Source organism: Panthera onca, chromosome F2, assembly GCF_046562875.1.
Source record: "Panthera onca isolate mPanOnc1 chromosome F2, mPanOnc1 haplotype 2, whole genome shotgun sequence".
NCBI lineage: Eukaryota > Metazoa > Chordata > Mammalia > Carnivora > Felidae > Panthera > Panthera onca.
The window spans coordinates 806,384-833,938 of NC_138356.1; the positions used below are offsets into that span (position 1 = coordinate 806,384).

The window sequence follows — 27,555 nt, forward strand, 5'->3', positions numbered from 1 at the left end:
TGCGCTGGGACGATGAAGGGCAGAGTGTACCCCATATGCCCAGTGTCTGCTGGGCCAGAGGTGAGCTGGGAGACGGAGCAGGCCACCTGGAGGCAATGACCCGCACAGAGGTGCTTCGTCAAACTTTGGAGGCTAGGATTGTACTAGCAGCAATATTGTACCCTTACAAATGATTCAATTTCAAATTATATTCCTTCTATCATTTCAAGTAATTAAACTTCACTGTAATCACCATTTACAACATGCTACATTTTAAAAATGTCTAAGCAATACTGCAAAATGTAGTAAATTTGTACCTGTAAGGGACAGATAAACAATCCTTCCAGCATTCAACAAGGGTTTTTATAATTTCAAGGTTATGTCTAAACACAGCTCTTTTTTGATGAAAAACATGTTTCATTAGGAAATGAAGCAATCGATTTGCTAACACTTCATCTTTAGGGACCCCCTAAAAAGGTATAGAAATTCTGTATTAATATGTAGCATTCCACTCTGGAAAAACATTTTTTTAATCCAACAGTCCATTTATAAAAGAAACCTGCCAGTATACTGAGGCTTCTGGTGTAAAACTATGTGTGATTTTTCAAGGACAACCACAGGCAATGACAAAGGCTTTGCTGGCAGGCCTTATGGATGGACAAGCTACCCTCTGGCACCAGGCTGAAACAGAGCCAGGGCTCTGCAGTCTCCAAGGGTAGATACAGTCAGACCCTTAGCCATCCACCCTCCACCCCCCAGACTGGTCATGCTTGTCACATATTTGCACTCGTAACCCCCGGCACCTTCATTTCTCTTCATCTTCTCCAGGCGTCTCTGCTGAGAGCTCCTTATAAGAGGAAGGGCAACTGTGAAAACACTTTTCTTCTGACTCCTTTTATGGTCTCATAAAACTGCTGGAGCCTTTAATTCAGGGGTCCCTCAACAGTGAGATGACCCTCGGATCTGTGCTAAACCATCTGACCCTCGACCAGACTAAGCTGCAATGTTCCATGGGGGAAATGGACAAGGGGAGTCCACTTCCTCTGGCTTTAGCCTCTACCGCAAGTGACAAAAGGCTTCACTTGATTCTTACTTTGACTCGTTGCTTTATGCAGCTATTCTGACACCCGGCAGTTTGGCTCTCTCAAACTCAACCATGCACCTGACATTTAACTCAATCTTTCCCAATGGTTCCTAAGTTAAACTAAATACTAAAACAATTTTACTCTGCTTAATAACATGAAAACATTTATCACCTTAAAGCTAAGAAATCTAAATTTGGTTTACTGTGAAATAAGATAGGCACATCCAGATACAAATGCATGTAAAAGCTCTATGTCCATATATTATGTTTAGTAAGGAAAGTTCTCAGAATATTACTACATGAAAACTCTTGTACCTTATTAGTGCTAATGTTTTTATGTGAATGGCAAAGCTCCAGAGCACACAAATCTGTACTGGTGGAAGCCACGAGACTGCCTCAGGGTGACACAGTATCATTCACCTGGTGGTTACTTTTTTGGCAATTTCAACCATTAATGGGTCCATGTCAATACTAGGGAAATAAGTAAGCTGGCAAAACAAATGCCAAAACATCCACAGACTTTAGTTACAACAGAAGTTTTCAAGACCTAATATTCAGGGTCTACTGACATTTATTTCACACTTATTTTTAAGAAATCATTAGTCTAGTTTCCAAGATCCTAGCAAATAAAAGCAACAAACAAAATAAATACCTGATAGCTTAAAAATAAGAGCAAAGTCAGAGGCATTATCGAAAGAAATCTAAGAAATCAGAAATCTAAGAAAACAGACCTGAAGCAGTATGAAGCCATTTGGTATAATAGGACCACAGCAATATGACAATTAATGTTAAAAATGGTGACTCTTAAGTCATTAAGAGGAGCTTGGATTATCTGTCATCAATTTGTTTATGGTATCAGCAAGAGACTGACATACCACTCCATAAAAGACGTGTCCATTCTTACCACAGGAGTAGCTATTCCTGTCCACGAAAGAAGAGTCACTACTATCTCGACCACCATGTAGTGAATTCCTTCTCCTCCATTGTTTTCAGAAACCACCAGCTGCAGCAAGGGGCTGAGCCAATACTTCGCATAAGGGCGGAAGACCTGGAAGAGAATTTAAAAGTCAAACAGCAAAAAAATTATTTTGAATAACCAAATTATTAATTTAGGAACATATCCTCCATCAGCTAAAATTTAATATTATGACTTGACCTAAATCCAAAACAGATGTAAATTCCAACAATTACCCTGCTTCATCAGATCAGATTCTCTGTTGAATTCTCTCCTCATGGGTCCTTGAAACCACAATACAAGGCAAATGGACTTCTGATATTTTCTTTGTTGAAAACCTGATATAACTATGCTCTTAAAAATCAAAATGAAAGTACTCTTTATCAATCTTATCCTATCTGAATAATATGCAGCTCTAGAGAACTGTTATTTTATGCAAATGCATAGAGTATATGAAAAACGAGAATATAAAAATTAGGTAGACGCATGTGGCTGATGTTCTTTCATTTCTTATATTATAGAAGTTATTGTGTTATTGACTTCATTTTCTCAAGACCTCTGAAATCTAAAGAAAATGTACCCATATTCTAAATTCAATTTAGTTTATTTTAGAAATTGCACAAGAATGCTATTTTGATGCAAATGAACAGATTAAGATACAATTCAAGCTACCTATCTTCTTAACCTTCGCCACTTTGTTTTTATTAAATATGTTTCCTCAGGGACTACTCTCACAGCTTAAATCTGTGTGGTCTCAAATCTTTGTTTATACACCCCATAAGTAAAGAAAAGTTCGAACACTCTCCATGTATGTATTGATTTATTTACAAATTACAAACACAAACTTCGTTATTTTTTTTGTTGTTGTATAGTTTTATTTTTTTCTTTTTTAAATTTTTTTAATTTTTTATTTTTTTTCAATATATGAAATTTATTGTCAAATTGGTTTCCATACAACACCCAGAACTCATCACAAAAGGTGCCCTCCTCAATACCCATCACCCACCCTCCCCTCCCTCCAACCCCCCATCAACCCTCAGTTTGTTCTCAGTTTTTAAGAGTCTCTTATGCTTTGGCTCTCTCCCACTCTAACCTCTTTTTTTTTTCCTTCCCCTCCCCCATGGTCTTCTGTTAAGTTTCTCAGGATCCACATATGAGTGAAAACATATGGAATCTGTCTTTCTCTGTATGGCTTATTTCACTTAGCATCACACTCTCCAGTTCCATCCATGTTGCTACAAAGGGCCATATTTCATTCTTTCTCATTGCCACGTAGTACTCCATTGTGTATATAAACCACAATTTCTTTATCCATTCATCAGTTGATGGACATTTAGGCTCTTTCCATAATTTGGCTATTGTTGAAAGTGCTGCTATAAACATTGGGGTACAAGTGCCCCTATGCATCAGTACTCCTGTATCCCTTGGGTAAATTCCTAGCAGTGCTATTGCTGGGTCATAGGGTAGGTCTATTTTTAATTTTGTGAGGAACCTCCACACTGCTTTCCAGAGCGGCTGCACCAATTTGCATTCCCACCAACAGTGCAAGAGGGTTCCCGTTTCTCCACATCCTCGCCAGCATCTATAGTCTCCTGATTTGTTCATTTTAGCCACTCTGACTGGTGTGAGGTGATATCTGAGTGTGGTTTTGATTTGTTATTTCCCTGATGAGGAGCAACGTTGAGCATCCTTTCATGTGCCTGTTGGCCATCCGGATGTCTTCTTTAGAGAAGTGTCTATTCATGTTTTCTGCCCATTTCTTCACTGGGTTATTTGTTTTTTGGGTGTGGAGTTGGGTGAGCTCTTTATAGATTTTGGATACTAGCCCTTTGTCCGATATGTCATTTGCAAATATCTTTTCCCATTCCGTTGGTTGCCTTTTAGTTTTGTTGGTTGTTTCCTTTGCTGTGTAGAAGCTTTTTATCTTCATAAGGTCCCAGTAGTTCATTTTTGCTTTTAATTCCCTTGCCTTTCGGGATGTGTCAAGTAAGAAATTGCTACGGCTGAGGTCAGAGAGGTCTTTTCCTGCTTTCTCCTCTAGGGTTTTGATGGTTTCCTGTCTCACATTCAGGTCCTTCATCCATTTTGAGTTTATTTTTGTGAATGGTGTGAGAAAGTGGTCTAGTTTCAACCTTCTGCATGTTGCTGTCCAGTTCTCCCAGCACCATTTGTTAAAGAGACTGTCTTTTTTCCATTGGATGTTCTTTCCTGCTTTGTCAAAGATTAGTTGGACATACGTTTGTGGGTCTAGTTCTGGGGTATCTATTCTATTCCATTGGTCTATGTGTCTCTTTTTGTGCCAATACCATGCTGTCTTGATGACTACAGCTTTGTAGTAGACGCTAAAGTCTAGGATTGTGATGCCTCCTGCTTTGGTCTTCTTCTTCAAAATTACTTTGGCTATTTGGGGCCTTTTGTGGTTCCATATGAATTTTAGGATTGCTTGTTCTAGTTTCGAGAAGAATGCTGGTGCAATTTTGATTGGGATTGCATTGAAAGTGTAGAGTGCTTTGGGTAGTATTGATATTTTGACAATATTTATTCTTCCAATCCATGAGCACGGAATGTTTTTCCATTTCTTTATATCTTCTTCAATTACCTTCATAAGCTTTCTATAGTTTTCAGCATACAGATCTTGTACATCTTTGGTTAGATTTATTCCTAGGTATTTTATACTTCTTGGTGCCATTGTGAATGGGATCAGTTTCTTTATTTGTCTTTCTGTTGCTTCATTATTAGTGTATAAGAATGCAACTGATTTCTGTACATTGATTTTGTATCCTGCAACTTTGCTAAATTCATGTATCAGTTCTAGCAGACTTCTGGTGGAGTCTATCAGATTTTCCATGTATAATATCATGTCATCTGCAAAATGTGAAAGCTTGATTTCATCTTTGCCAATTTTGATGCCTTTGATTTCCTTTTGTTGTCTGATTGCTGATGCTAGAACTTCCAACACTATGTTAAACAACAGGGGTGAGAGTGGGCATCCCTGTCGTCTTCCCGATCTCAGGGAAAAAGCTCTCAGTTTTTCCCCATTGAGGATGATGTTAGCTGTGGGCTTTTCATAAATGGCTTTGATGATCTTTAAGTATGTTCCTTCTATCCCAACTTTCTCGAGGGTTTTTATTAAGAAAGGGTGCTGGATTTTGTCAAAGGCCTTTTCTGCATCGATTGACAGGATCATATGGTTCTTTTATTAATTGATGTATCACATTGATTGATTTGCGAATGTTGAACCAGCCCTGCATCCCAGGAATGAATCTCACTTGATCATGGTGAAGAATTCTTTTTACATGCTGTTGAATTCGATTTGCTAGTATCTTATTGAGAATTTCTACATCCATATTCATCAGGGATATTGGCCTGTAGTTCTCTTTTTTTACTGGCTCTCTGTCTGGTTTAGGAATCAAAGTAATAAGGCTTCATAGAATGAGTCTGGAAGTTTTCCTTCCCTTTCTATTTTTTGGAACAGCTTGAGAAGGATAGGTATTATCTCTGCTTTAATTTGTTGGGAGATTTTTGATGACTGATTCAATTTCTTTGCTGGTTATGGGTCTGTTCAAGCTTTCTATTTCCTCCTGATTGAGTTTTGGAAGCGTGTGGGTGTTTAGGAATTTGTCCATTTCTTCCAGGTTGTCCAGTTTGTTGGCATATAATTTTTCATAGTATTCCCTGATAATTGCTTGTATGTCTGAGGGATTGGTTGAAATAATTCCATTTTCATTCATGATTTTATCTATTTGGATCATCTCCCTTTTCTTTTTGAGAAGCCTGGCTAGAGGTTTATCAATTTTGTTTATTTTTTCAAAAAACCAACTCTTGGTTTCGTCAATCTACTCTACAGTTTTTTTAGATTCTATATTCTTTATTTCTGCTCTGATCTTTATTATTTCTCTTCTTCTGCTGGGTTTAGGCTGCCTTTGCTGTTCTGCTTCTGTTTCCTTTAGGTGTGCTGTTAGATTTTGTATTTGGGATTTTTCTTGTTTCTTGAGATAGGCCTGGATTGCAATGTATTTTCCTCTAAGGACTGCCTTCGCTGCATCCCAAAGTGTTTGGATTGTTGTATTTTCATTTTCGTTTGTTTCCATATATTTTTTAATTTCTTCTCTAATTGCCTGGTTGACCCACTCATTCTTTAGTAGGGTGTTCTTTAACCTCCATGCTTTTGGAGGTTTTCCAGACTTTTTCCTGTGGTTGATTTCAAGCTTCATAGCGTTGCGGTCTGAAAGTATGCTTGATATGATTTCAATTCTTGTATACTTATGAAGGGCTGTTTTGTGACCCAGTATTGGATCTATCTTGGAGAATGTTCCATGTGCACTCGAGAAGAAAGTATATTCTGTTGCTTTGGGATGCAGAGTTCTAAATATAACTATCAAGTCCATCTGATCCAATGTATCATTCAGGGCCCTTGTTTCTTTATTGACCGTGTGTCCAGATGATCTATCCATTTCTGTAAGTGGGGTGTTAAAGTCCCCTGCAATTACCACATCCTTATCAATAAGGTTGCTTATGATTATGAGTAATTGTTTTATATATTTGGGGGCTCCTGTATTCGGCACATAGACATTTATAATTGTTAGCTCTTCCTGATGGATAGACCCTGTAATTATTATATAATGCCCTTCTTCATCTCTTGTTACAGCCTTTAATTTAAAGTCTAGTTTGCCGGATATAAGTATGGCTACTCCAGCTTTCTTCTGACTTCCAGTGGCACGATAAATAGTTCTCCATTCCCTCACTCTCAATCGGAAGGTGTCCTGAGGTCTAAAATGAGTCTCTCATAGACAGCAAATAGATGGGTCTTGTTTGTTCATCCATTCTGATACCCTATGTCTCTTCGTTGGTGCATTGAGTCCATTTACATTCAGTGTTATTATAGAAAGATATGGGTTTAGAGTCATTGTGATGTCTGTAGGTTTCATGCTTGTAGCGATGTCTCTGGTACTTTGTCTCACAGGATCCCCCTTAGGATCTCTTGTAGGGCTGGTTTAGTGGTGACAGATTCCTTCAGTTTTTGTTTGTTTGGGAAGACCTTTATCTCTCCTTCTATTCTAAATGACAGACTTGCTGGATAGAGGATTCTCAGCTGCATATTTTTTTCTGTTCATCACATTGAAGATCTCCTGCCATTCCTTTCTGGCCTGCCAAGTTTCAGTAGAGAGATCGGTCACGAGTCTTATAGGTCTCCCTTTATATGTTAAAGCACGTTTATCCCTAGCTGCTTTCAGAATTTTCTCTTTATCCTTGTATGTTGCCAGTTTCCCCATGATATGTTGTACAGAAGATCGATTCAAGTGACGTCTGAAGGGAGTTCTCTGTGCCTCTTGGATTTCAATGCCTTTTTCCTTCCCCAGATCAGGGAAGTTCTCAGCTATTATTTCTTCAAGTACACCTTCAGCACCTTTCCCTCTCTCTTCCTCCTCTGGAATACCAATTATGCGTAAATTCTCTTTAGTGCATCACTTCGTTCTCTAATTTTCCCCTCATACTCCTGGATTTTTTTACCTCTCTTTTTCTCAGCTTCTTTTCCATAATTTTATCTTCTAGTTCCCCTCTTCTCTCCTCTGCCTCTTCAATCTGAACCGTGATGGTCTCCATTTTATTTTGCAGCTCTTTTATAGCATTTTTAAGCTCCTCCTGGCTGTTCCTTAGTCCCTTGATCTCTGTAGCAATAGATTCTCTGCTGTCCTTTATACTGTTTTCAAGCCCAGCGATTAATTTTATGACTATTATTCTAAATTCACTTTCTGTTATATTGTTTAAATCGTTTTTGATCAGTTTGTTAGCTGTCGTTATTTACTGGAGATTCTTTTGAGGGGAATTCTTCCGTTTCGTCATTTTGGATAGTCCCTGGAGTGGTGCAGAACTGTGGGGCACTTCCCCTGTGCTATCTTGAATAACTTGCGTTGGTGGGTAGGGCCGCAGTCAGACCCGATGACCGCTGGGGCCACAGTCAGACTGATGTGTGCCTCCTCTCCTAGGGGCGGGATTCACTGTGGGGTGGTGTGGCCCGTCGGGGCTACTCGCACACTGCCAGGCTTGTGGTGCTGGGGATCTGGCGTATTAGCTGGGGTGGATCGGCAAGGTGCACAGGGGCGGGAGGGGCTGGCTCAGCTCGCTTTTCCTTCGGAGATCCGTTTCAGGAGGGGCCCTGTGGCACCGGGAGGGAGTCAGACCCTCCGGAGGGATGGATCTGCAGAAGCACAGCATTGGGTGTTTGCATGGTGCCAGCAAGTTCCCTGGCAGGAACCGGTTCCCTTGGGATTTTGGCTGGGGGACGGGCGAGGGGGATGGGCGAGGGAGATGGCGCTGGCGAGCGCCTTTGTTCCCCGCCAAACTGAGCTCTTTCGTCCCGGGGCTCAGCCACTCTCCCTTCCATTGTCCTCCAGCCTTCCTGCTCTCCTAGCAGAGCTGTTAGCTTATAACCTTCCAGATGTCAAGTCCCTCTTGCTGTCGGAACACACTCCGTCCGGCCCCTCCACTTTTGCAAGCCAGACTCCGGGGCTCTGATTGGCTGGCGGGCCGCCCCTCTGCCCCAGCTCCCTCCCGCCAGTCCGTGGAGCGCACACCGCCTCTCCGCCCTTCCTACCCTCTTCCGTGGGCCTCGTCTGCGCCTGGCTCCGGAGACTCCGTTCTGCTGGTCTTCTGGCGGTTTTCTGGGTTATTTAGGCAAGTGTGGGTGGAATCTAAGTGATCAGCAGGACGCGGTGAGCCCAGAGTCCTCCTATGCCGCCATCTTCCCCCGATCTCCACAAACTTTATTATTAAACTACAGACAGTACCTGACTTCTGATGGTTCAACTTAAGATTTTTGGACTTAATCATGCCATGAAAGCCGCACACTTTCAGTAGAAACTGTACTTTTAACTTTTACCTTCTGGGCCAGCAGTGTGTGGGATGATAGCCCCAAGACACTGAGCAGGGGCAGCGGCACCTGCACCATAGCTCCCTGTCAGCTATGCTATCACGAGGGAGCAACTGATAACACTTAAAACCATCCTGTACCCATACATCGACTCTGGCTTTCACTTTCAGCACAGCACTGAATAAATTACATGAGATATTCAGCACCTCATTATAAAATGGGCTTTTGTTAGATGATATTACCCAACTACAGATGGACATAAACACTCTGAGCATGTTTAAGGTAGGTGAGGCTAAGCTATGATGTTCATTCAGCAAGGTAGGTGTACTACATGCATTTTTGACTTATGATAGCTTCAACTTATGCTGGGTTTATTGGGATATAACTTCATCATAAGTCAAGGAAGATCTGTATGATAAATGAGTAAGTTTAAAAGTTGAAATTTTTAACTGAAACCAGAAAAAGATTCCATTAAAAAAGAGAACTAAAAGGTAATACCCTGATAAACATGGATGCAAAAATACTCAATAAAATATCAGCAAACTGAATTCAACAATACAATAAAATTGTGATTCATCACAATCAAATGAAATTTATAACTGGGCTGCAAGGGTGGTTCAATTTTCACAACTCAATCAGTGTAATACATCACATTAATGAAGGGAAGGATAAGAACCATATGATCCTTTGAATAGATGCAGAAAAGCACTGGACAAAGTACAACATCCATTCATGACAAAAACTCAACAAAGTAGAGTTAGAGGAAACATACATCAACATAATAAAGGCCATACATGAAAAACCCACAGCTAATATTATCCTCAATGGGTAAAAACTGAGAGCTTTTCCTCTATGTTCAGGAAAAAGATAGTGATGTCTACTCTGACCACTGTTATTTAACATAGTACTGAATGTCCTAACCATAGCACTCAAACAACACAAACAAATAAAAGGCATCCAAATCAGCCAAGGAAGAAGCCAAACTTTCACTATTTGCAGATGACATGATACTCTACATAGAAAACACAAAAGACTCCACCAAAAAAACTGCTAGAACTGATAAATGAATTCAGTAAAGTCACAGGATACAAAATCAGTGTGCAGAAACCGGTTACATTTCTATATACCAATAATGAACTTGCAGAAAGAGAAATCAAGCAATTGACCCCACTCACAATTGTACCAAAACCCACAAGATACCCAGGAATAAACCTAACCGAAGAGGGAAAAGATCTGTACTCTGAAAACTATAAAACTTAATGAAAGAAACTGAGGAAGACACAAAGAAATGGAAAAACATTCCATCCATGCTCATGGATAGGAAGAACAAATAGTGTTAAAATATCGTTACTACCCAAAGTGATCTATACGTTCAGTGCAATCCCTAACAAAATAACACCAGCGTTCTTCACAGAGCTAGAACAAATAATCCTAAAATCTGTATGGAACTACAAAAGTCCCTGAATAGCCAAAACAATCTGGAAAAAAGAAAAGCAAAGCTAGACGCATCATAATTTTGGACTTCAAGTTGTATTGCAAAGAAAGAGTGATTAACACAGTATGGTACTGGTACAAAACCAGACACAAAGATCAATGGAACAGAATAGAAAACCCAGAAATGAACCCACAAGTATATGGCGAACTAATCTTTGACAAAGGAGGCAAGAATATTCAATAGGAAAAAGACTGTCTCTTAAAAAAATGGTGCTGGGAAAACTGGACAGCAACATGTAGAAGAATGAAACTGGACCACTTTCTTACACCATACACAAAAATGGAACTCAAAATGGATATAAGACCTAAATGTGAGACAGGAAACCATTAAAATCCTGGAGGAGAACATAGGCAGTAACCTCTGACATCGGCCATAGGAACTTCTTACTAGATATTATCTCCAGAGGCAAGGGAAACAAAAGCAAAAATGTACAGGGACTTCACTGAAATAAAAAGCTGCTGCACGGTGAAGGTAACAATCGACAGAACTAAAAAGCCTTTTGGATGTCTTCTTTGGAAAAGTGTCTATTCATGTCTTCTGCCCACTTGTTAAATGGGTTGTTTTTTGAGAAGTTCTTTATAGACTTTAGATACCAGCTATGTCATTTACAATTATCTCCCATTCCAAAGGTTGCCTTTTAGCTTTGTTGAGGCAACCTATGCCTAAAAGGCAACTTCCAGAATGGAGGTTTGCAAATGACCTATCTGATAAAGGGCTAGAATCCAAAGTCTATAAGAACTTCTCAAATTCACCCAAAAAAACAGTAAGCCAGTTAAAAAATAGAAGACATGAATAGGCTTTTTTTCCAAAGGAAATCTACAGAAGACCGGCAGACACATGAAAAGATGCTCAACATCACTCATCAATCAGGGAAGTACAAGTCAAAACTACAATGACATATCACCTCACACCAGTCACAATGGCTAAAGTTAACAACACAGAGGGGTGCCTGGGTGGCTCTGTTGGTTAAGAGTCTGACTCCTGGTTTCAGCTCAGATCATGATCTCACGGTTCGTGGGATCGAGTCCCATGTCTGCCTCTGAGCTGACAGCACAAAGCCTGCTTAGGATTCCCTCTCCCTAGCTCACACATGCTCTCTCTCTCTCTCTCTCAAATAAATAAATAAATAAACATTAAAAAACAACAAAAAGGAAACAAATGTTGGAGAGGATGGGGAGCAAGGGGAACTCTCTTACACTTTTGGTGGGAATGCAAACTGGTGCAGCCACTCTGGAAAACAGTATGGAGGTTCCTCAAAATATTAAAAATAGAACTAACTACCCTATGATCCAGCAATTGCACTACTGGGTATTTAACTAAAGACTATGAAAACACTAAATCAAAGGGATATATGCAGGTGCTCCTGGGTGGCTCAGTTGGTTAAGCATCTGACTTTTGACCTTGGTTCAAGTCTTGACCCTCAGGGTCATGAGTTCAAGCCCCGCACTGGGCTCCACACTGGGTTTGAAGCCTACTTAAGACAACAAAACCAAAAACAAACAAACAAAAAAAACCCAAACAAAGGGATACGTGCACGCTGATGTTTCTAGCAGCATTATCTGCAACAGCCAAGAAATACATGCAGCTCAAGTGTCCATCAATTGATGAATGGGTAAAGAAGATGGGGAGTGTGTGTGTGTATAAAACTCACCTATAAAAGAGAATGAAATCTTGCCATTTACAACAATGGGGACGGAGCTAGAGAGTAATATGCTAAGTGAAATAATTTAGTCAGAGAAAGATATATGCCATATGATTTCACTCATGTGTGGAATTTAAGAAAAAAACCCCACAAAACTTGGGGGGTGGAAAAGGGAAGAAACCAAGAAATAGATTCTTAACTACAGAGAACAAACTGAGGGTTACCAGAGGGGAGGTGGGGGGGCGGGGAGGATGGGTTAAATAGGTGAAGCATATTAAGAAGGGCCCTTGTGATGAGCACTGGGTGCTGTATTTAAGTGCTGAATCACTAAATTCTACACTTGAAACTAATATTACACTGTATGCTAACTGGAATCTAAATAAAAACTTAAAAATATATCAATAAAGAAAATACATAAATGTTGAAATTTTAATAATAAATGTAAACGCAAGTTCTAATCTTTTCTTCTGTAAGACAACGGAGCCTCTGGAACATCTTTTGCAAACCCTTCCCCTAGTCACTCCTGAGCCTCCGACACGCACAACACCCCAGGAAATCTCTCAGTGATGTCTCAGAGGCAACTCACATCCACATGTGTGAACAAGTTCAGCATGCTTCCTTGTCAACCTGCTTACCCACTCCCAGGCTACCAAGAAATGACCCAGAAATAAAGACACCAGCTCCCTTTCTGGTAGCCATCAAGTCAGCACTCAGGAACATGAGCTAGAAATCACGTGTGACCCCAAGCGTTATGGGTTGTTCTGTGTCTTCCAAAAGGATACTGAAGTACTAATTCTCAACATCTATAAATGTGACCTGATTTAGAAATAGGGTCTCTAAAGATTATCAAGTTAGGAGAGGTCATTAGGATGGGCTCTAATCCAATGACAATGTCCTTATTAAAAGGGAAAATTTGTACATACTGAGACAGATGCAGAGAGGAAAGCCAATGTGAAGACTCAAGAAAAACAGCATCTATGTGCTGGAAAAAAAAAAAAAAAAATGCCTGAGGCCACCATAAACTGGAAGAGAGGCCTGGAACAGATTCTCAATCCCAGCCCTCAAAAGGAACCATCCCCACCAACACCTTGATCTCAGGCTTCTGGCTTTCAGAACCATGAGGCAATCAGTTTCTGTTGTTTAAGCCACCCGGTCTGTGGTTCCACTGTTACAGCAGCCCTGGGAGCTAGAAATCAGGTGTGACCCTGGGGAACACGGGCCCTGCTACAGCCCCTCAATTTGCAGTGCTGCCTGAAAGGACTTTGTATGGAGCAACGTGGATCACATCATTCCACCTGGCACCCATCAGTGGCTCCTTATTGCTCAACAAATGAGCTGCACCCTCTACATGAATCCTGATGACCTGGCCTAGCTCACCCGCCCAAGCCATGTGGCCACACTTCTCTGGACCGTGTGCCCATGGTCTGTGCTGTCAATGGAGACATGTCTGGCTCTGTCAGAGGCCGTCTCTGCCCACAGTGTTCTTTCTACACAGAATATAAATTCCCACTGCACTTTTCACGTCACTCAAGGGCTCTCTTCCCTAACTGCCACCGGTGGAAGAAGTCTCCCCTGATGTGGTGCTATACATAAACCAACTGATAAATTCAGCAATTATCTAAAAGTCGGGTCTTTTTCAAATATCATTAATAGGAATATTTTCACCATTTTTGCTCCTATAAACTAATTAGGCTGGAACCCATTAGAAAGTGCCAACACATGTGCTTTATAAAAAGATCATTTCTAACACAATAAAATTTAATTTTCAAGTTGAAAAAATGATTAAAAGATTGATGTTGAACAAATTTGTTCAGAGAACAAAAATGTCATGCTCTGTTCCTTTACATCATTTCTTTATTAGGAGTTTTAAGTACATACATAAAACTGCAAAGAATTTTTAAAGAAATAATAAATTACTTACCTCTTCTGTATTAATAACAAGCTTGGCTAAGAAGAGACGGATATTTAATGATACTGATGGATTTCCTAGTTTGTCATGAAGAAATTTCATCCAAGGGGGAAGACTGCTTGGCACCGAACCCTGAAATAATCCATTCAAAGTTACCTTAAAAAGTGGAATAAAATAACTTCACACTTCGATATTATGAGATGACAAAATAAGAGACGAGTAACAAGAGGCTCCTGGGCGGCTCAGTCAGTCAAGCATCTGACTCTTGACTTCAGCTCAGGTCACGATCTCAGGGTTCGTTAGATCAAGCCCCATGTCTGGCTCTGTGCTGACAGCATGGAGCCTGCTTAGGATTCTCTCTCTCCCTCTCTCTCTCTGCCCCTCCTCTGGTCTCTCTCAAAATAAATAAATAAACATTAAAATTGTTTAAAAAATTTAAGACACAAGCAACAAAAATCACGTTTATTAGATACAGAATTTGGTATTTGATATTAAGTGTTCATTCTTACTGTGATAGCAATAAACAGTATTAAATGAGACACCATCAGATTAGCAGAAACAAACCTCTTCTCTTTTAGGTAGGATCTGATTTCTTTGCATGTGCTTAATCAGGGCTGTCATGGTTGCCATACATTCGTGTTGATTAAGCTCATCCATTTCTAACTCCAGGACAGCATCTTGGATCACGGGACCTTTATAATCCTAGGAAAAGGGAAGAATCTGATGATGCAGAGTACACTGTTAGATTTTTAGTATACAGGGGCCTCTGGGTTGGTGGGCCAGTCGGTTGAGCATCCAACTCTTGATTTCAGTGCAGGTCATGATCCCAGGGTCATGGGATCAAGCCCTCTGTCAGGCTCCACACTGAGTGTGGAACCTGCTTGGGATTCTATCGCTCTCTCCCTCTGCCCCTCTCCCCCACTTGTGCTCTCTCTCTCTAAAATAAATAAAAAATTAAAAATAATAAATAAAATTTCAGTGCATGTGATATTCTGACTTTGGGGGCAATATCACAAAACACACACTTAGGTAACAATGATACTTGGGTAATAATATCAAATATACTTGTTAAGTTTTCTTATTAAACAACTTAGAAAAAATTACAGGACCTCATATCTTCCTTAAGTTATAGATACATAATTCTCCTCTGATCTCCTCATGGGGAGAGATCTCCTTGGGGGTCACGCTCAGGTTATAGCATCCATGCAGACATGTGTTGCTTTGTACAAACACAAAGATCTTTCCAAATGTTTCTGTCTAGGAGGCCCAAGAATGCTCAATATCTTGAGAACAATAGTCTCCATGATTCTTAGTTGCCATGTTATGGAGAATGTGGAGCTACTGACACATAATTTTAAGATAAACTTTTACCAACATTTCTTTTCTCAGTAAACTGAAAATGAGTTTTTCTCTGAAAAACTTCATAAAGTCCTTAATTTGCTTTGATACTTTAATAAAAGAACAAAATTTTTAAACCATTGTTGACCCTAAAATTCTCTTAGAAATTACAGCAGAGATAATTATTTTATAAATGTAATGAATTGAGGTTTTATATACATAGTAGATTTTACACACACACACACACACACACACACACACACACACACACAGCTGAACAATTTATCTGGATATTTCCCAGGAAGATAATTTTCAGAAAAGAAAGATTTGAGAAATCCCAAGAAGAAATTTTTAGACAGTTAAAGTGCTTACAGAAACTGGGTAGAAAGAGGAATAAAATGGCCCTACATAATTCTGTAATTCTGTCTGCCCTGGTAGCAGGAACTATTTCAGAACATCACTTCCCAAAGATGTACAGTATTTGGAAAAGGAGTCTTCTTATAACCATTGTGGGTATGGTCTCTTTCCTCCCAAAGACAATGGATAATTTCTATAAACTGGGGGTTTTAGAAATGACAGGAAGTGATGTTATGTTCTACTAGGAACAGTGCTAAATGAGCACTGAAACAGTAAATTTTACACACTATCAGGTTTATAAGAGACAAGAAAAAACCACATTCAATCAGCCACAAAAATCAATTAGAATAATCTTAATGTCCCTTTTTCCATATACTTGGTAAGGTGTCAAAGGAGTTACAATATTTGACTGCATTCAGATCTACTCAACATGTTTTTCAGTAAAAATTATTGTATATCAAGATGCTGCACACAAGGACTAGATACATCTGAACTAGGACTCAGTCATGCGATCAAACTGAAGACACGAGGGTTGAACCCAAGATGCCTCAATGTAAATGGCCTGTTCACAAAAGAGGAGTCTCACTAGCCAGTGTAGTCATAACAGAACAAAGTCACACTGTTTTATTGCCCAGCAGAGATGTATGACATAATCTAGGTGAAAGAACTAATGAATGGCTCGTCTTTGAAACAGTCATTAAAAAAGAGAGAAGCCAACCCAAGAGGCAACGTAAGGTACAAACTCAACTTCAAAAACGCTGCACTGCTCCCACCCTCCTCGGGCAAAAAGCCGCTGGGCAGACCAGAGGGGACAAGAGCTGCCTGGCAATGTCTGGGGATGGAGAAGGAGAGAGTGAGGTGCCCGCCTGTGGTTCAGGACCCACTCCGGGAGGACATCAGTATAGAGGAAAGAAAAGGGGTTGAGAGAAAGAAGTTAGTGCATATCAAAGAAACTGGAAAGGGAAAAAACTTGAATGAACCCTGGACAGGAATCAGATGCATCTGTGGAACTCCTGCTTTTACACATATGTACACATGTGTGTGTCTGTGTAGGTGCACAGGTGTCTGTCTACCTACAAGTTTCCTGTCTGTTTACAAGGTCAAGCTATTATCTGTGAATACAGATGCATTCAGTTATCTCAGTTAGATAACATCAAATATTCAAACAGCTTCTTCGTTTTCTGTAGAGAGAGAATGCAACAGTCCTACCAGCAAGACCTCTGAGTATGGTAGTCGTCTTTCTCACTGGAAACCCTTAAATGCAGTTCTGATTTAAAACAGTAATCTCATGGACACTGGTTACTGTGAATCAGCCCTTGCAGACAGCTTTCTTTCCTGTACTGACAAAATCCAATTGCTGAGTCTAGAGGATGGAAAGCTGGGACTCAGATCTTGGAAAATTCTCCGCACGCTATTCTCTGAGGACTACTGACACAGAACTAGTTTCCCCTAAGTATGAAGCCCCATTCCTTTATAAATGCCAACAATATTTTTTAATATGTGACATGTGATCACCCGTCTCCGAAAATGACCAGTGGTAGATTTAGGGTCTTGGGAACCGTATGAATAGCTCTGAACTCCAGTTGAGAAATCAAATTGACTCATTTCCTCACTCAGGCTGCTGTCTGCCAAATACGACAAGGAAGATATATAATGAGGGCCACCTAAGATATAAAGAACAAAATACATTTATTCAAATTAGTAAAAAATGTATTTCTCTAAGCTCAAATGATATTAATAAAATTAAAAGACTGTGTTAACTAAGGCTTTTATCAATCCTGTGATTCTCCACTGATAATCCAGATTAACAAAGCAAAAAGGAAATGGGGAAGAGACACCTCCTCCTGCTTTTGTCATTAGTGAGCGGTTATTCTGTACTGTCATGGACAAAGAAATTAAGTTAAACCACATACAATTTTTGAATATGATGTTAACAGAATTTCTTTGCAGTTAAAATTTTGACGGGGTACATTCTGCATAAAAAGTCGAACATAAATGTGGGAAAAGATACTACTGAAAAACAACCAATTCACAAATGTAAAGAATTTACAAAACTGGTCCAAAATTTATCCTCAAGTCAGGAAAAAAAAAAGATATGAGGAAAAATTAAGCAAAAAAATGAAACAGGGAGCATGTGGAGCAAGAGACAGATAATTTTATAACAGGAAGCCAGGACAACTTCCTTCAAAGGCTGGCATTAAACAAAACGCTGATATCTGGGACCAAGATTATTCTAGGCTGAGGAAACATCATGTGCAAATGCCCTGGGGCCAAAAGGAGCCTGGTGCCTATAGGTACAGGCAGGGGGGCAGTGCTGCTGGAGCAGAGTGAGCAGGAGAGTAGCAGGGGGGCAGCAGGTGGGTCAGGGGTCTTAGGCAGCTCTGTCTTCAGGGAAGTGGGAGCTGACAGAGGTTTGGAGCAGAGGAATGGCAGGATGAGATCTGTATTTTAACACAGATTCCTGAATGTATTTAAACAACATACAGACATAGTCCATATACAAACATAGATAACTATCAACCAATCTTGCACTTTTAAGAAAAAGCATACCATTTCTCAGCCCTCTTTGGCCATTCTGAGATCTTTCTACATAGGTAAAAGTTTAGCTGATTAAATTTCTTTCAAAGTAAAATTCTACTTGCCACTTAAAACCTTTTCAAACTCTATTTCAATGTTTTGGTGTACTTAAAATATTTTTTATTTACGTAACAAATACCAACTATTAGAATCTTTCTCATCTTTTAAAAACAACCTACCTGAATCCCCATTTCCTGCTTCCCTGGCTTCTTTCCTAATTTCAATGTACTTTTTCCTTCTTTCCATAGGAACCTATCAGGCAAAACAAATACACCACTTAAAACTTTGTAAAATCCTGATCACGATTTTCTAGTTTAGTAGCAATTGCCTCAGTGGGGTTCTGTGAGAATCTGTGGGAAAAGCATTCCTTAAGGGCACTCACCTGTATTTCTTTGTGGATACTTTTTAAAAAGTAAATTTGATAAAAGTCTTGTTTAAAAATTAATTTTTTGAGGCACCTGGGTGCTCAGCTGGTTAAGCATCCAACTCGATTTTAGCTGAGGTCATTATCTTGCGGTTCCTGAGATCAAGCCCCGAGTCGGGTTCTGTGCTGATAGTGCAGAGCCTACTTGGGACTCTCTCTCTGTGCCCCTGCTTGTGCTCCCTCTCTCTCTCAAAATGAATAAATAAGCATTTAAAAATAAATAAAACTTTGCCAACCTGCAAAAATAATTTTTTTGCCAAACTGCTTGGGGACCCAGGGTGGGCTAAGATGTGGCAGCCCAAATTACTAACAGTCTGTATTTTACTTACGAGCTCAGTTTCCTCAACTGCATGGTTATGGTATATCATAGCACCTCACAGTGCTGTTGCAAAGTTTAGAAGTGACATATACCAAGTGTCTGAATGCTTAATACACTAGTGCTATTATTTTTTGGATTTTTAGTTCTTTGAACAGTGTTACACCTTGAGAAAAGTTCCCAGTCTTGTTCCAAAAGGGCACAAGGCAGGAAGCAACCATTTACATGAACTCATGAACGACTTAGATGTGGTCGAGGTCAGCAGCCAGGCAGGTGAACATGAATGATAGTTCCTGACCCAGACAACCCAGAGCTCTGGCACTCTGCCCGCCCAATTCCCATTTCCAATGGGCTGTGAAAAGCTGCAGTGACAATCTCCTACCAATCGCTGAGGTTGGCGTGTCAAACTCAGCTTGGCTAAAATCAAGCTTGTCACGTTTGCCACAGCAAGTTTTCCACTTATCCACATGACGTCAGCTCACAGCACCCCCATTATCCTGCCAAATCACCCAAGCAGGGCCAGAGCGTTATAATTCTGTATCTGGATGGATCTCAATTTCACTGAACAGATAAATTAACTCAGCAAAACACTGCTGGCATATGTCCTCCCAGCTCCTTTTATTGCCATTTTCTATACTAGCTAAAAGAGCAAAAAGTCGAGTTATGATCATGTTTTTATAGGTGCCTGAGAGGCTGAACTACATTAAACTACCAGATTTTATAGTTCAAAGCAGACTTGATACTGGGAGTTTTTGTTCATCATAACATATTGCTTTTTCTTCTATAAGCTCTTGGTACATTTTTTAAACTTAGGAACACCATTAAAGATTTGACTCACCTCAACTTCTACAGGAAATGTGTAGCAGCGTTTCAGGTCAATCAGATTTTCAAAAATAAGCAAGTTCTGTAAATCCAAAAAGTTGTAATAAAAATATCTGAATAGTGGAAATTGTTATTGCTGATGCTACTATAGAGTTAACACTACTTATAATTCATGGGGAAGCATTTTGGCTTTAAAATACATATATACAGAACTCAAAGAACTACATCTTTAATATTATAAGAAGGTGCAAATTATGATACAATTTTAATTCATATAATCTAACTTGCAATCCTACAATGGCAGCAACAGTGAAAATTTCAGAAGCCTACCTTTTCAGGTTTTTCACTCAACAGAAAACCTTGGTAAAATTTTAATTCGGTGAAGACACAGCAGATAACAGAAATGGCACAGTTGTACGCAGCACAATGGTACAGTCTTCTCCTCTCTAGCAACTGATTCTCACCCGCCATGTTCTCTGTAAATGCATCGTAGCACAATCTGCAGAGTAGACCCAGGTGAAAAATCAATTCACCTAACAGGGAAATCATTGCTAGAGCCCAACAATGCCCGACAACAGGATCTCAATTCAGTTTAGCCTTTTCCGAGTGTCAGGTTTGCGCCCAGCACAGTACCAGGTACCAAAAATAAAAGTCAAGCAAGTCACTATATTCACGCACACCTCGAGGGAAGACAGTGCCCAGGGATTTCACCACACTGTGGTATGCACAGCAACAGCAACAAGCACGGTAAGTTAAGACATGGAAACAAGGAAGATGGACAGTAACCCAGGCGAAAGAGCCAACAAAGGTTTTAAGAGAAATTATCGGAACCGAATTTTGATTTCTAAGTTATGCGAGGATTATGAGCAGAGAGAAGAGTGTCACTTCCAGCAAGGCACAAGCCACACTGCGTGTTCAGAAGATGAGGTGGGAACTGGCAGTGCCTGGCAGTGAGCCGAAGGTGGAGAGGCGGTCGTTCCCAGAAGAGCTCGCCTGCCACGCTAAGGAGCCTGGAGTGAATTCTGCATAATGCGATCTCCAAACAATGCCCAGGTGGCCAACTACTTTTGCAAACAGTGTTGTCAGAACACAGCCATGCCCCTTCGTTTCCACATTGTTCATGACGGCTTTCCCAGTACACTGCAGTAGTTGCAAGAGACCATATAGCCTGCAAACCCGAAAATAGTTACTATCGAGTGGGACATTTACGGGAAAAGTTTGCTGGCCCCTGCTACTGAAGATGAGGTTCTTTTGAAGTGTTTCAGGTAGGAGGATGAAACAGTCAGGTTCACACTGCAGAGGTATTATCAGACTAGCAGCAGCACAGACAGAACTGATAGAGACAAGCCCGGGAACAGGGAGAATAACTGAGAAGGAGACTACACTGCAGTGGTTCCCCAGAGAACACCAGACGCTACAACTCTAGGTGAAGGAAGGAGGATGAGAAAAGGGCACCAGTCTTGGGAGTGCTGAGCAGATAACCCCTGCCCGATGTGATGACTGACAGGGTGGACATGCAGGCCGGAGAGATGAAGATGAAGGGAAATAAAACAGGACGCCCAAGTCTCGTTAGTGCAGATGAATGGATGCCGGGCACATCATTCCCCGAGGAGGTAAAAGAAGGGTGAGGGTAAGAGGACAGTACGGAACGGCTTGCTTGGGAAAGGCAAATGAGGCCTGGCAGTGTCTGTGTCAATATTTAACTAAGAGGGAACTTCATGAGAAGGCCACTTTTAGAGAAAATGTATTGGACTGCTCTGTATTTTACAGAAAACCTGCTTAAACATGCAATATTCCTTTAATTTCAAATGGAGGTCAGGAAAAATAAAATACATAAATCCCTTCGTGCTGTAAATCATGCCACTAAAAATATATCAACCTATTAAGGGAGGAAAATGGTAGTAAAAAACAATAAAAGAAAAGAAGTTTTATTCCTTATAAAAGATGAGTATAGGATAAAACACGTTACCCATAACCTGCTAAATTAAAGTACACCTAATTAGTTTGTGCACAAGAAAAAAAACAAGAAAACCATAAAAACTCATATTTAAATAAACATTTATTCACATTATATACATGAATAAAATACATGCATCAAAAATATTAACGAATCAAATACTACCCCAAATTAACTAAAAATCTTACTTAATAAGTGTCTTTGTAAGTTCACTTCCTTCTGTAACACATGAGCCATGGAAAACCTGATTAATTTTAGACTCCTTCGAGTGAACATCATCTTTTGGAAGACGAGAATACATCACATCTAGGATCTTGTAACAGCCCATCTTCTTGGTGATTTGAGTATCAAAGGTAGATTCATTTAGCTAAGGAAAAGTAACAAGTAATTGTCTTTGGTCTCATCAAACAAGAAAAATAGTTTTTTAATATATCAAATGTTCAATTTAATACTCAATGCTCTTTACATAGAAAATAATTTTAACAAACATGTTGAATCACTTCAATAGGAGACTGCCAAGGGTCAGAAACATGGGTATACTGATGTGTTACGTTGAATGTGGCAGGAAATAACACATAATATCCAAATAGAGAACTTAGGGCATCAATATAGGACTTTTGCACAAAATCTTATCAAAGTCATGATGACAACAGGTGAAACTTCAATGTATTAAAAAACAAGATTTTCAACTATTTATGGTATTTCGTAAAGGTATCCAAGTCCTAACTCCCAGAACCTATGAGTTCTCACAAGGCAAAAAAAGGACTTTGCAAATGTGATTAAGTTAAGGATCTTGAGATTGAGTGACAATTTTGGATTGGTCATGTGGGCCCTAGATGAAATCATATGTAACTGTATAAGAGGATACATAAAGGGATGAGACAGAAAGGAAAAGGCAGTGTGATGACAGAATTAGAGGTCAGAGTGACACAGCCACATACAAGGAATGCCAGCAGCCACCAGAAGCTGGAGGAGACAGGAAGTAGACACTCAGAGCCACAGGGGCAAGCGTGGCCATGACAACACAATAAATTTAGGTCAGTAAAACTAATTTTGGACTTCTGGCCTCCAAAACTGGGAGAGAATAAATTTCTGTTGTTCTAAGCCACCAAGCTTATGGTAATTTATTACTTGAAGATTCAGGAAATAACACACATTTTGGCATTAAGAGTTTAATCTCCTGTAACAAATGCCAAAAATATGAAAGTGACTTTGGAATTGGATGATGGGTAGAGGCTGAAAGAAATTTGCCATGCATGACAGAAAAAGCCTAAACTGCCTGCAGAGACTGCTGGTAGAAATACCAGCACTGAAGGCATTGCTGGTGAGGGCTCAGAAGGAAGTGAAAAAGCATGCTGGCAAAACCAAATTGTCTTAGGGAGCATCTCAATCATCATAAACACGTCTTTGGTATAAATATGGATGTTAAAGTAGCTGCTGGTGAGGTCTCAGAAGGAAATAAAGAACATATTTTTTGCCACTGAAGGAAAGGAGATCCTTGTAATACAGGGGCAGAAAACTTAGCTAAATAGTGTTCTATGCCTGCACACACGGCAGAACTTACAAGCCATGCACTTGAATATTTAACTAAAAATTTCCAAGCAAATTTTTAGAAGGTGCTACCCCCTTTCTTCTTTGCTGCTTAAAATAAAATGTGAGGGTCAAGAGATAAATTGAGTTAGGAACTGCTGGGCAAAAAGAACCAAAACTTGATTTGAGAAATTCTCAGCTTATCCAGACTGTAAAAGATGCTAACATTAGGAGATTCACTGTTAAAAAAAGTGGCTCCAAAGACAACAAGGGTGTAGCTGGACAATCTTGGACTACTGCTAAAGAAATTAAGCATGGGACTCATGGATGCCCTCAATTATTTCATCAGAACCAGGAACAGAGATGGAATTATCCAGCAAAGATCTGTGGAGGACTCTCCTGTTAGTAAACCTCTAAGGCATACATAGGAGAGCTACAGAGTTTTTGAGAATGTCATACCAGAAGAAACACCACCGGCTTGGACTGAAAGGGACAGAGACAAAATGAAATGAAAAAAGGCTGTTATAATCCCTGAATTCTACAGGCAAGAAAAACAAATGATTTGTTTTCTAGTTTCACAGGTCCACAAATGGAAAGAATTTTGCCCCATGATGGATCATACCCAGAATCCCACCCATACCTGATTCATATGATTTGAATGATGAAAAAGGACTCTGAGCTGATGATATTCAGATGCAACCTTGGACTTAAAAGTTGATGCTATAATGCATTTAGACTTTGGGGGATGTTGGGATGGGATAAATGTATTTTTCAAGAGGGAACATTTGGTGCAGGTGGACTGTATTCGGCTGGATAATATCCACATACAAATACCCACATTTTAATCACTGAAACCATGAATGTTACCTTATATGACAAAAAAGGACCATACAGATGAAATCAAGTAAAGGATCTTGAGATGGGGAGATCATCCAAGTGGGTCCTCAACACAACACATGCAGAGAGAAATTAGACAGAAAAGGAGGAGGTAATGTGACCACAGAAGGAGGGAGAGGAGTGATGTGGCCACAAGCCACGGAATGCTGGCAGCTGCCAGAAGCTGGAAGAGGCAAAGAACGGATTTTCCCTTAGGGCCTCCGGAGCCTTGCAACACCTTGATTTCAGCCCGAGGAAATTGATTTCTGGCCTGCAGAACTATGAGAGAATAAGTTTTTGTTGTTCTACACCATGGTGGCAGTAATTTGTTATAGCACCCGCAGGAAACTAACACAGATCCCATGTAACTACAAGTTGTTACCAAACTGTTGAAGTAATGCTCCTTGAGCAACAGAGATCTTCTGACTGAACATGTGGAAGTTTTTAAGAACACCAGCCAAGGAGATTTATCAATTCTTATTAATAGTCAATTTAAGGGGCGCCTGGGTGGCTCAGTTGGTTAAGTGTCCAACTTCAGCTTAGGACACGATCTCACGGTTCATAAGTTTGAGGCCCACATCAGGCTCTGTACTGACAGCTCAGAGAACGGAGCCTGCTTCAGATTCTGTGTCTCCCTCTCTTTCTCTCTCCCTCCCCTGCTCACACTCTGTCTTACTTTCAAGAATAATAAATGAAACACTAAAAAAAATTTAATAGTACATTTAATAACAGATGTACAATACCTTTGTAAATCTAGACTTCAACACATCAATGGCATCCACCACAATTTTGCTAAAGAATTCTATCAAGGCATTCGGGCTACAGTGCCAAAGCAGAGTGAGAAGGCAGCGATCTACAAATGCTTGGCGAGTGACATTTGAAAGTAGGTCATCCCTCTTGAACATTCTGTACACACTTTCCAAAAGGGCTAATTGTGTGACACATGAACTCCTAAGAAAAAAAGAAAATTATATGAACATCCCTGCTTTGAACAAATGTTTTGAGTGCCCACACATAAAACAAGCAAAATAAATACCAATGACTACAAATTAAAAAATAACTTTAAAGATTATATATATATATACATATATATATATATGTATATATATATATGTGTGTGTGTGTATATATATACATATATATATATATATACACACACACACCATGAAAAACAAGAAACATCTGTACATAAATCATATTATTATACTCATCCCCAGAAATCTTCATGCCAAATTTAGGCATTAAGAACAGTTTTCATTTACTTTCAAATCTGATGATGTTTAGAAAACAGCTGAGGCTATGGGAGAGTCTCAGGCCTGAAGATGATCACAATTCCAGAATTTGAATCTCATGGATCATAATTTACAAATTCTAGTCTCTTCCCAGTAACAAACTGCCATTCGTATTTCCTATACAGAGATACATTCATCTGGCCCTTTATGTTCTTATCTGGAATGAAAGATACTTGAATGATCATCTGTAAGATTCTGTCTATAAATCTATAAACTAAGAATACAGTTAGTTTCTTCACCTATGAAAATGTGAGGTTAGGACTAAATGATTATTAAAATCTTTTTCCGGTTCTAAAATCCTGATACTCCGAAATTAACCAGAGTAAAAATATTAGATGAAGGTAATTCAGTCACAAAACTGTAAGGCTGCAGGACAGATGCTATATGGGCTTCTGTAACATTTATTTGGGCATGGTCTTAGATTTAAATTCTTCTGAAGAGCTTCCTGATACTGAGCACAATAGAGATGCACAGCCCTAAAACTATTACACAGAAAGTTAAAAAGAGGAGCAGGAAAAGAAAAGGAAAAAGAGCAAAAAGAACAAAAATGGGCCAGCAGATAGTTTACTTAAAATAAATGCAAATGAGATCTAAATATATGAGTATATGCTCTATTTCACTCATAATAAGAGAAATATAAACTAAAACAACACTGAGAGATCCCCTCTCACCTATATAATTGGAAAAAAATCCAAGTGTTTGACAATATACTCTGTTGGCAAGACTGTGATGAGACAGACACTCTCATACATTGTCGAGGGAATGCAAATAATTACAGCCTCAAAATAAGGGATGTGGTAAAAGCTAGCAAGATTACAAATGCATTTAATTTTTGAATTATGTATAGGAATCCACTCCAAAGACATACTGGCAAAATACAAAATGACATACACACATGGCTATTCACTGTGACATTATTTTTAACAGCAAAAGACTGAGCCCAAGGGGGCTGCTTCAAAATAGTATGCTATAGTGAATAATTATACAGTTATTTAAATAAAAAAGGATTGAAGATCTCTTGGTACCAACATGTAGTGATCTGTAGAAGACATGAGATAGAAAAAAAGGGAGGTGAAAAGGAATGAGAGGGGACAGAGACAGAAATAAGACTCCTGAATATAGTTCGTTATACAGATATGACCTTCAAATCATGTAAATGTTTTACATGTTCAAAAAGAAAATTAAATCAAAAGAAAAAACATAAACATTTCTAAAATCTGATAATTAAGCATACCTAACTAATTGGTATAACAGCTACGTATTGAAGAAAACTTTACCAAGTGATTTTGGAACACAAAACTCACAGAGAGTATATTCTAAGTAAATTATAATTAAAATGAAAATTTTAAATTGCACACACACACACAAAAGTCTTGCTGGAATTTCGACAGCGATCGCATTAAATTTATATATCAACTTAACAGAATTGCCATGTTAACAAATATTGAATCTTCAAATTCATGAACATGGGATGTCTCTCCATTTATTTAAATCTTTATTTTTTTATTTCCTTCAGCAGTGGACTATAATTTTTAGTGCACAGGTCTTGCACTTTTGTTAAATTTATTACTAAATTTATTACTTTGTTTTTATGATGCTATTAAGAAAACAATTATATTCCTAGTTATAGTTTTGAAATGTTCTCAGCTCATATACAGAAAAGTTGGTTTTTGAACATTGATCCGGTATCCTACAAACTTCTATAATTGCTTATTAGTTCTGAAAGCGTTTTGTAGATCTTAGGATTCTCTCCCTCATGCCATCTGTGAATAAGGACAGTTTTGCTTCTTTCTTTCCAATCTAGTTGCCTTTTATTTCCTTCTCTTTCCTGACTGCACTGGCCAGAACCTCCAGTACAGTGTTGAACTGAAAAGAGTACACATCCTTGCCTTGTTCTCAGACTTAGGGGGAAAGCATTCAGTCTTTTACTATTAAATATTCTGTTGGCTGTTGGTTTTTCATAGATGACCTTTTGTCCTTTTCATCATGAATGGATGTTGGGCTTTGTCACAAATTTATCTGCATCCACTAAAATGGGAATGTGATTTCTGTCCTTTATTCTTTTAATATACTATATACTATTCATTGATTCTCAGATGTTAAGTTAGTTTTGCATTCCTAGGACAAATCC

The 27,555-nt window shown here is 39.3% G+C and overlaps 1 protein-coding gene across 2 annotated transcripts in view; it reads right to left on the reverse strand.

Moving 5' to 3' along the window:
• Positions 1-27,555, reverse strand: part of PRKDC (protein kinase, DNA-activated, catalytic subunit) — a 214,317-nt gene that overhangs the window by 89,758 nt on the left and 97,004 nt on the right. For both annotated transcript variants that reach the window (XM_078441702.2, XM_078441703.2), the window contains 10 exons: positions 24,876-25,083; positions 21,915-22,093; positions 20,100-20,268; positions 19,786-19,851; positions 18,387-18,459; positions 17,146-17,294; positions 14,500-14,637; positions 13,948-14,067; positions 1,968-2,111; positions 297-448 (listed from right to left, as the gene is read on the reverse strand). In XM_078441702.2, the coding sequence (XP_078297828.2) occupies positions 297-448; positions 1,968-2,111; positions 13,948-14,067; positions 14,500-14,637; positions 17,146-17,294; positions 18,387-18,459; positions 19,786-19,851; positions 20,100-20,268; positions 21,915-22,093; positions 24,876-25,083 (1,398 nt within the window). The remainder of the gene's footprint in view (positions 1-296; positions 449-1,967; positions 2,112-13,947; positions 14,068-14,499; positions 14,638-17,145; positions 17,295-18,386; positions 18,460-19,785; positions 19,852-20,099; positions 20,269-21,914; positions 22,094-24,875; positions 25,084-27,555) is intronic.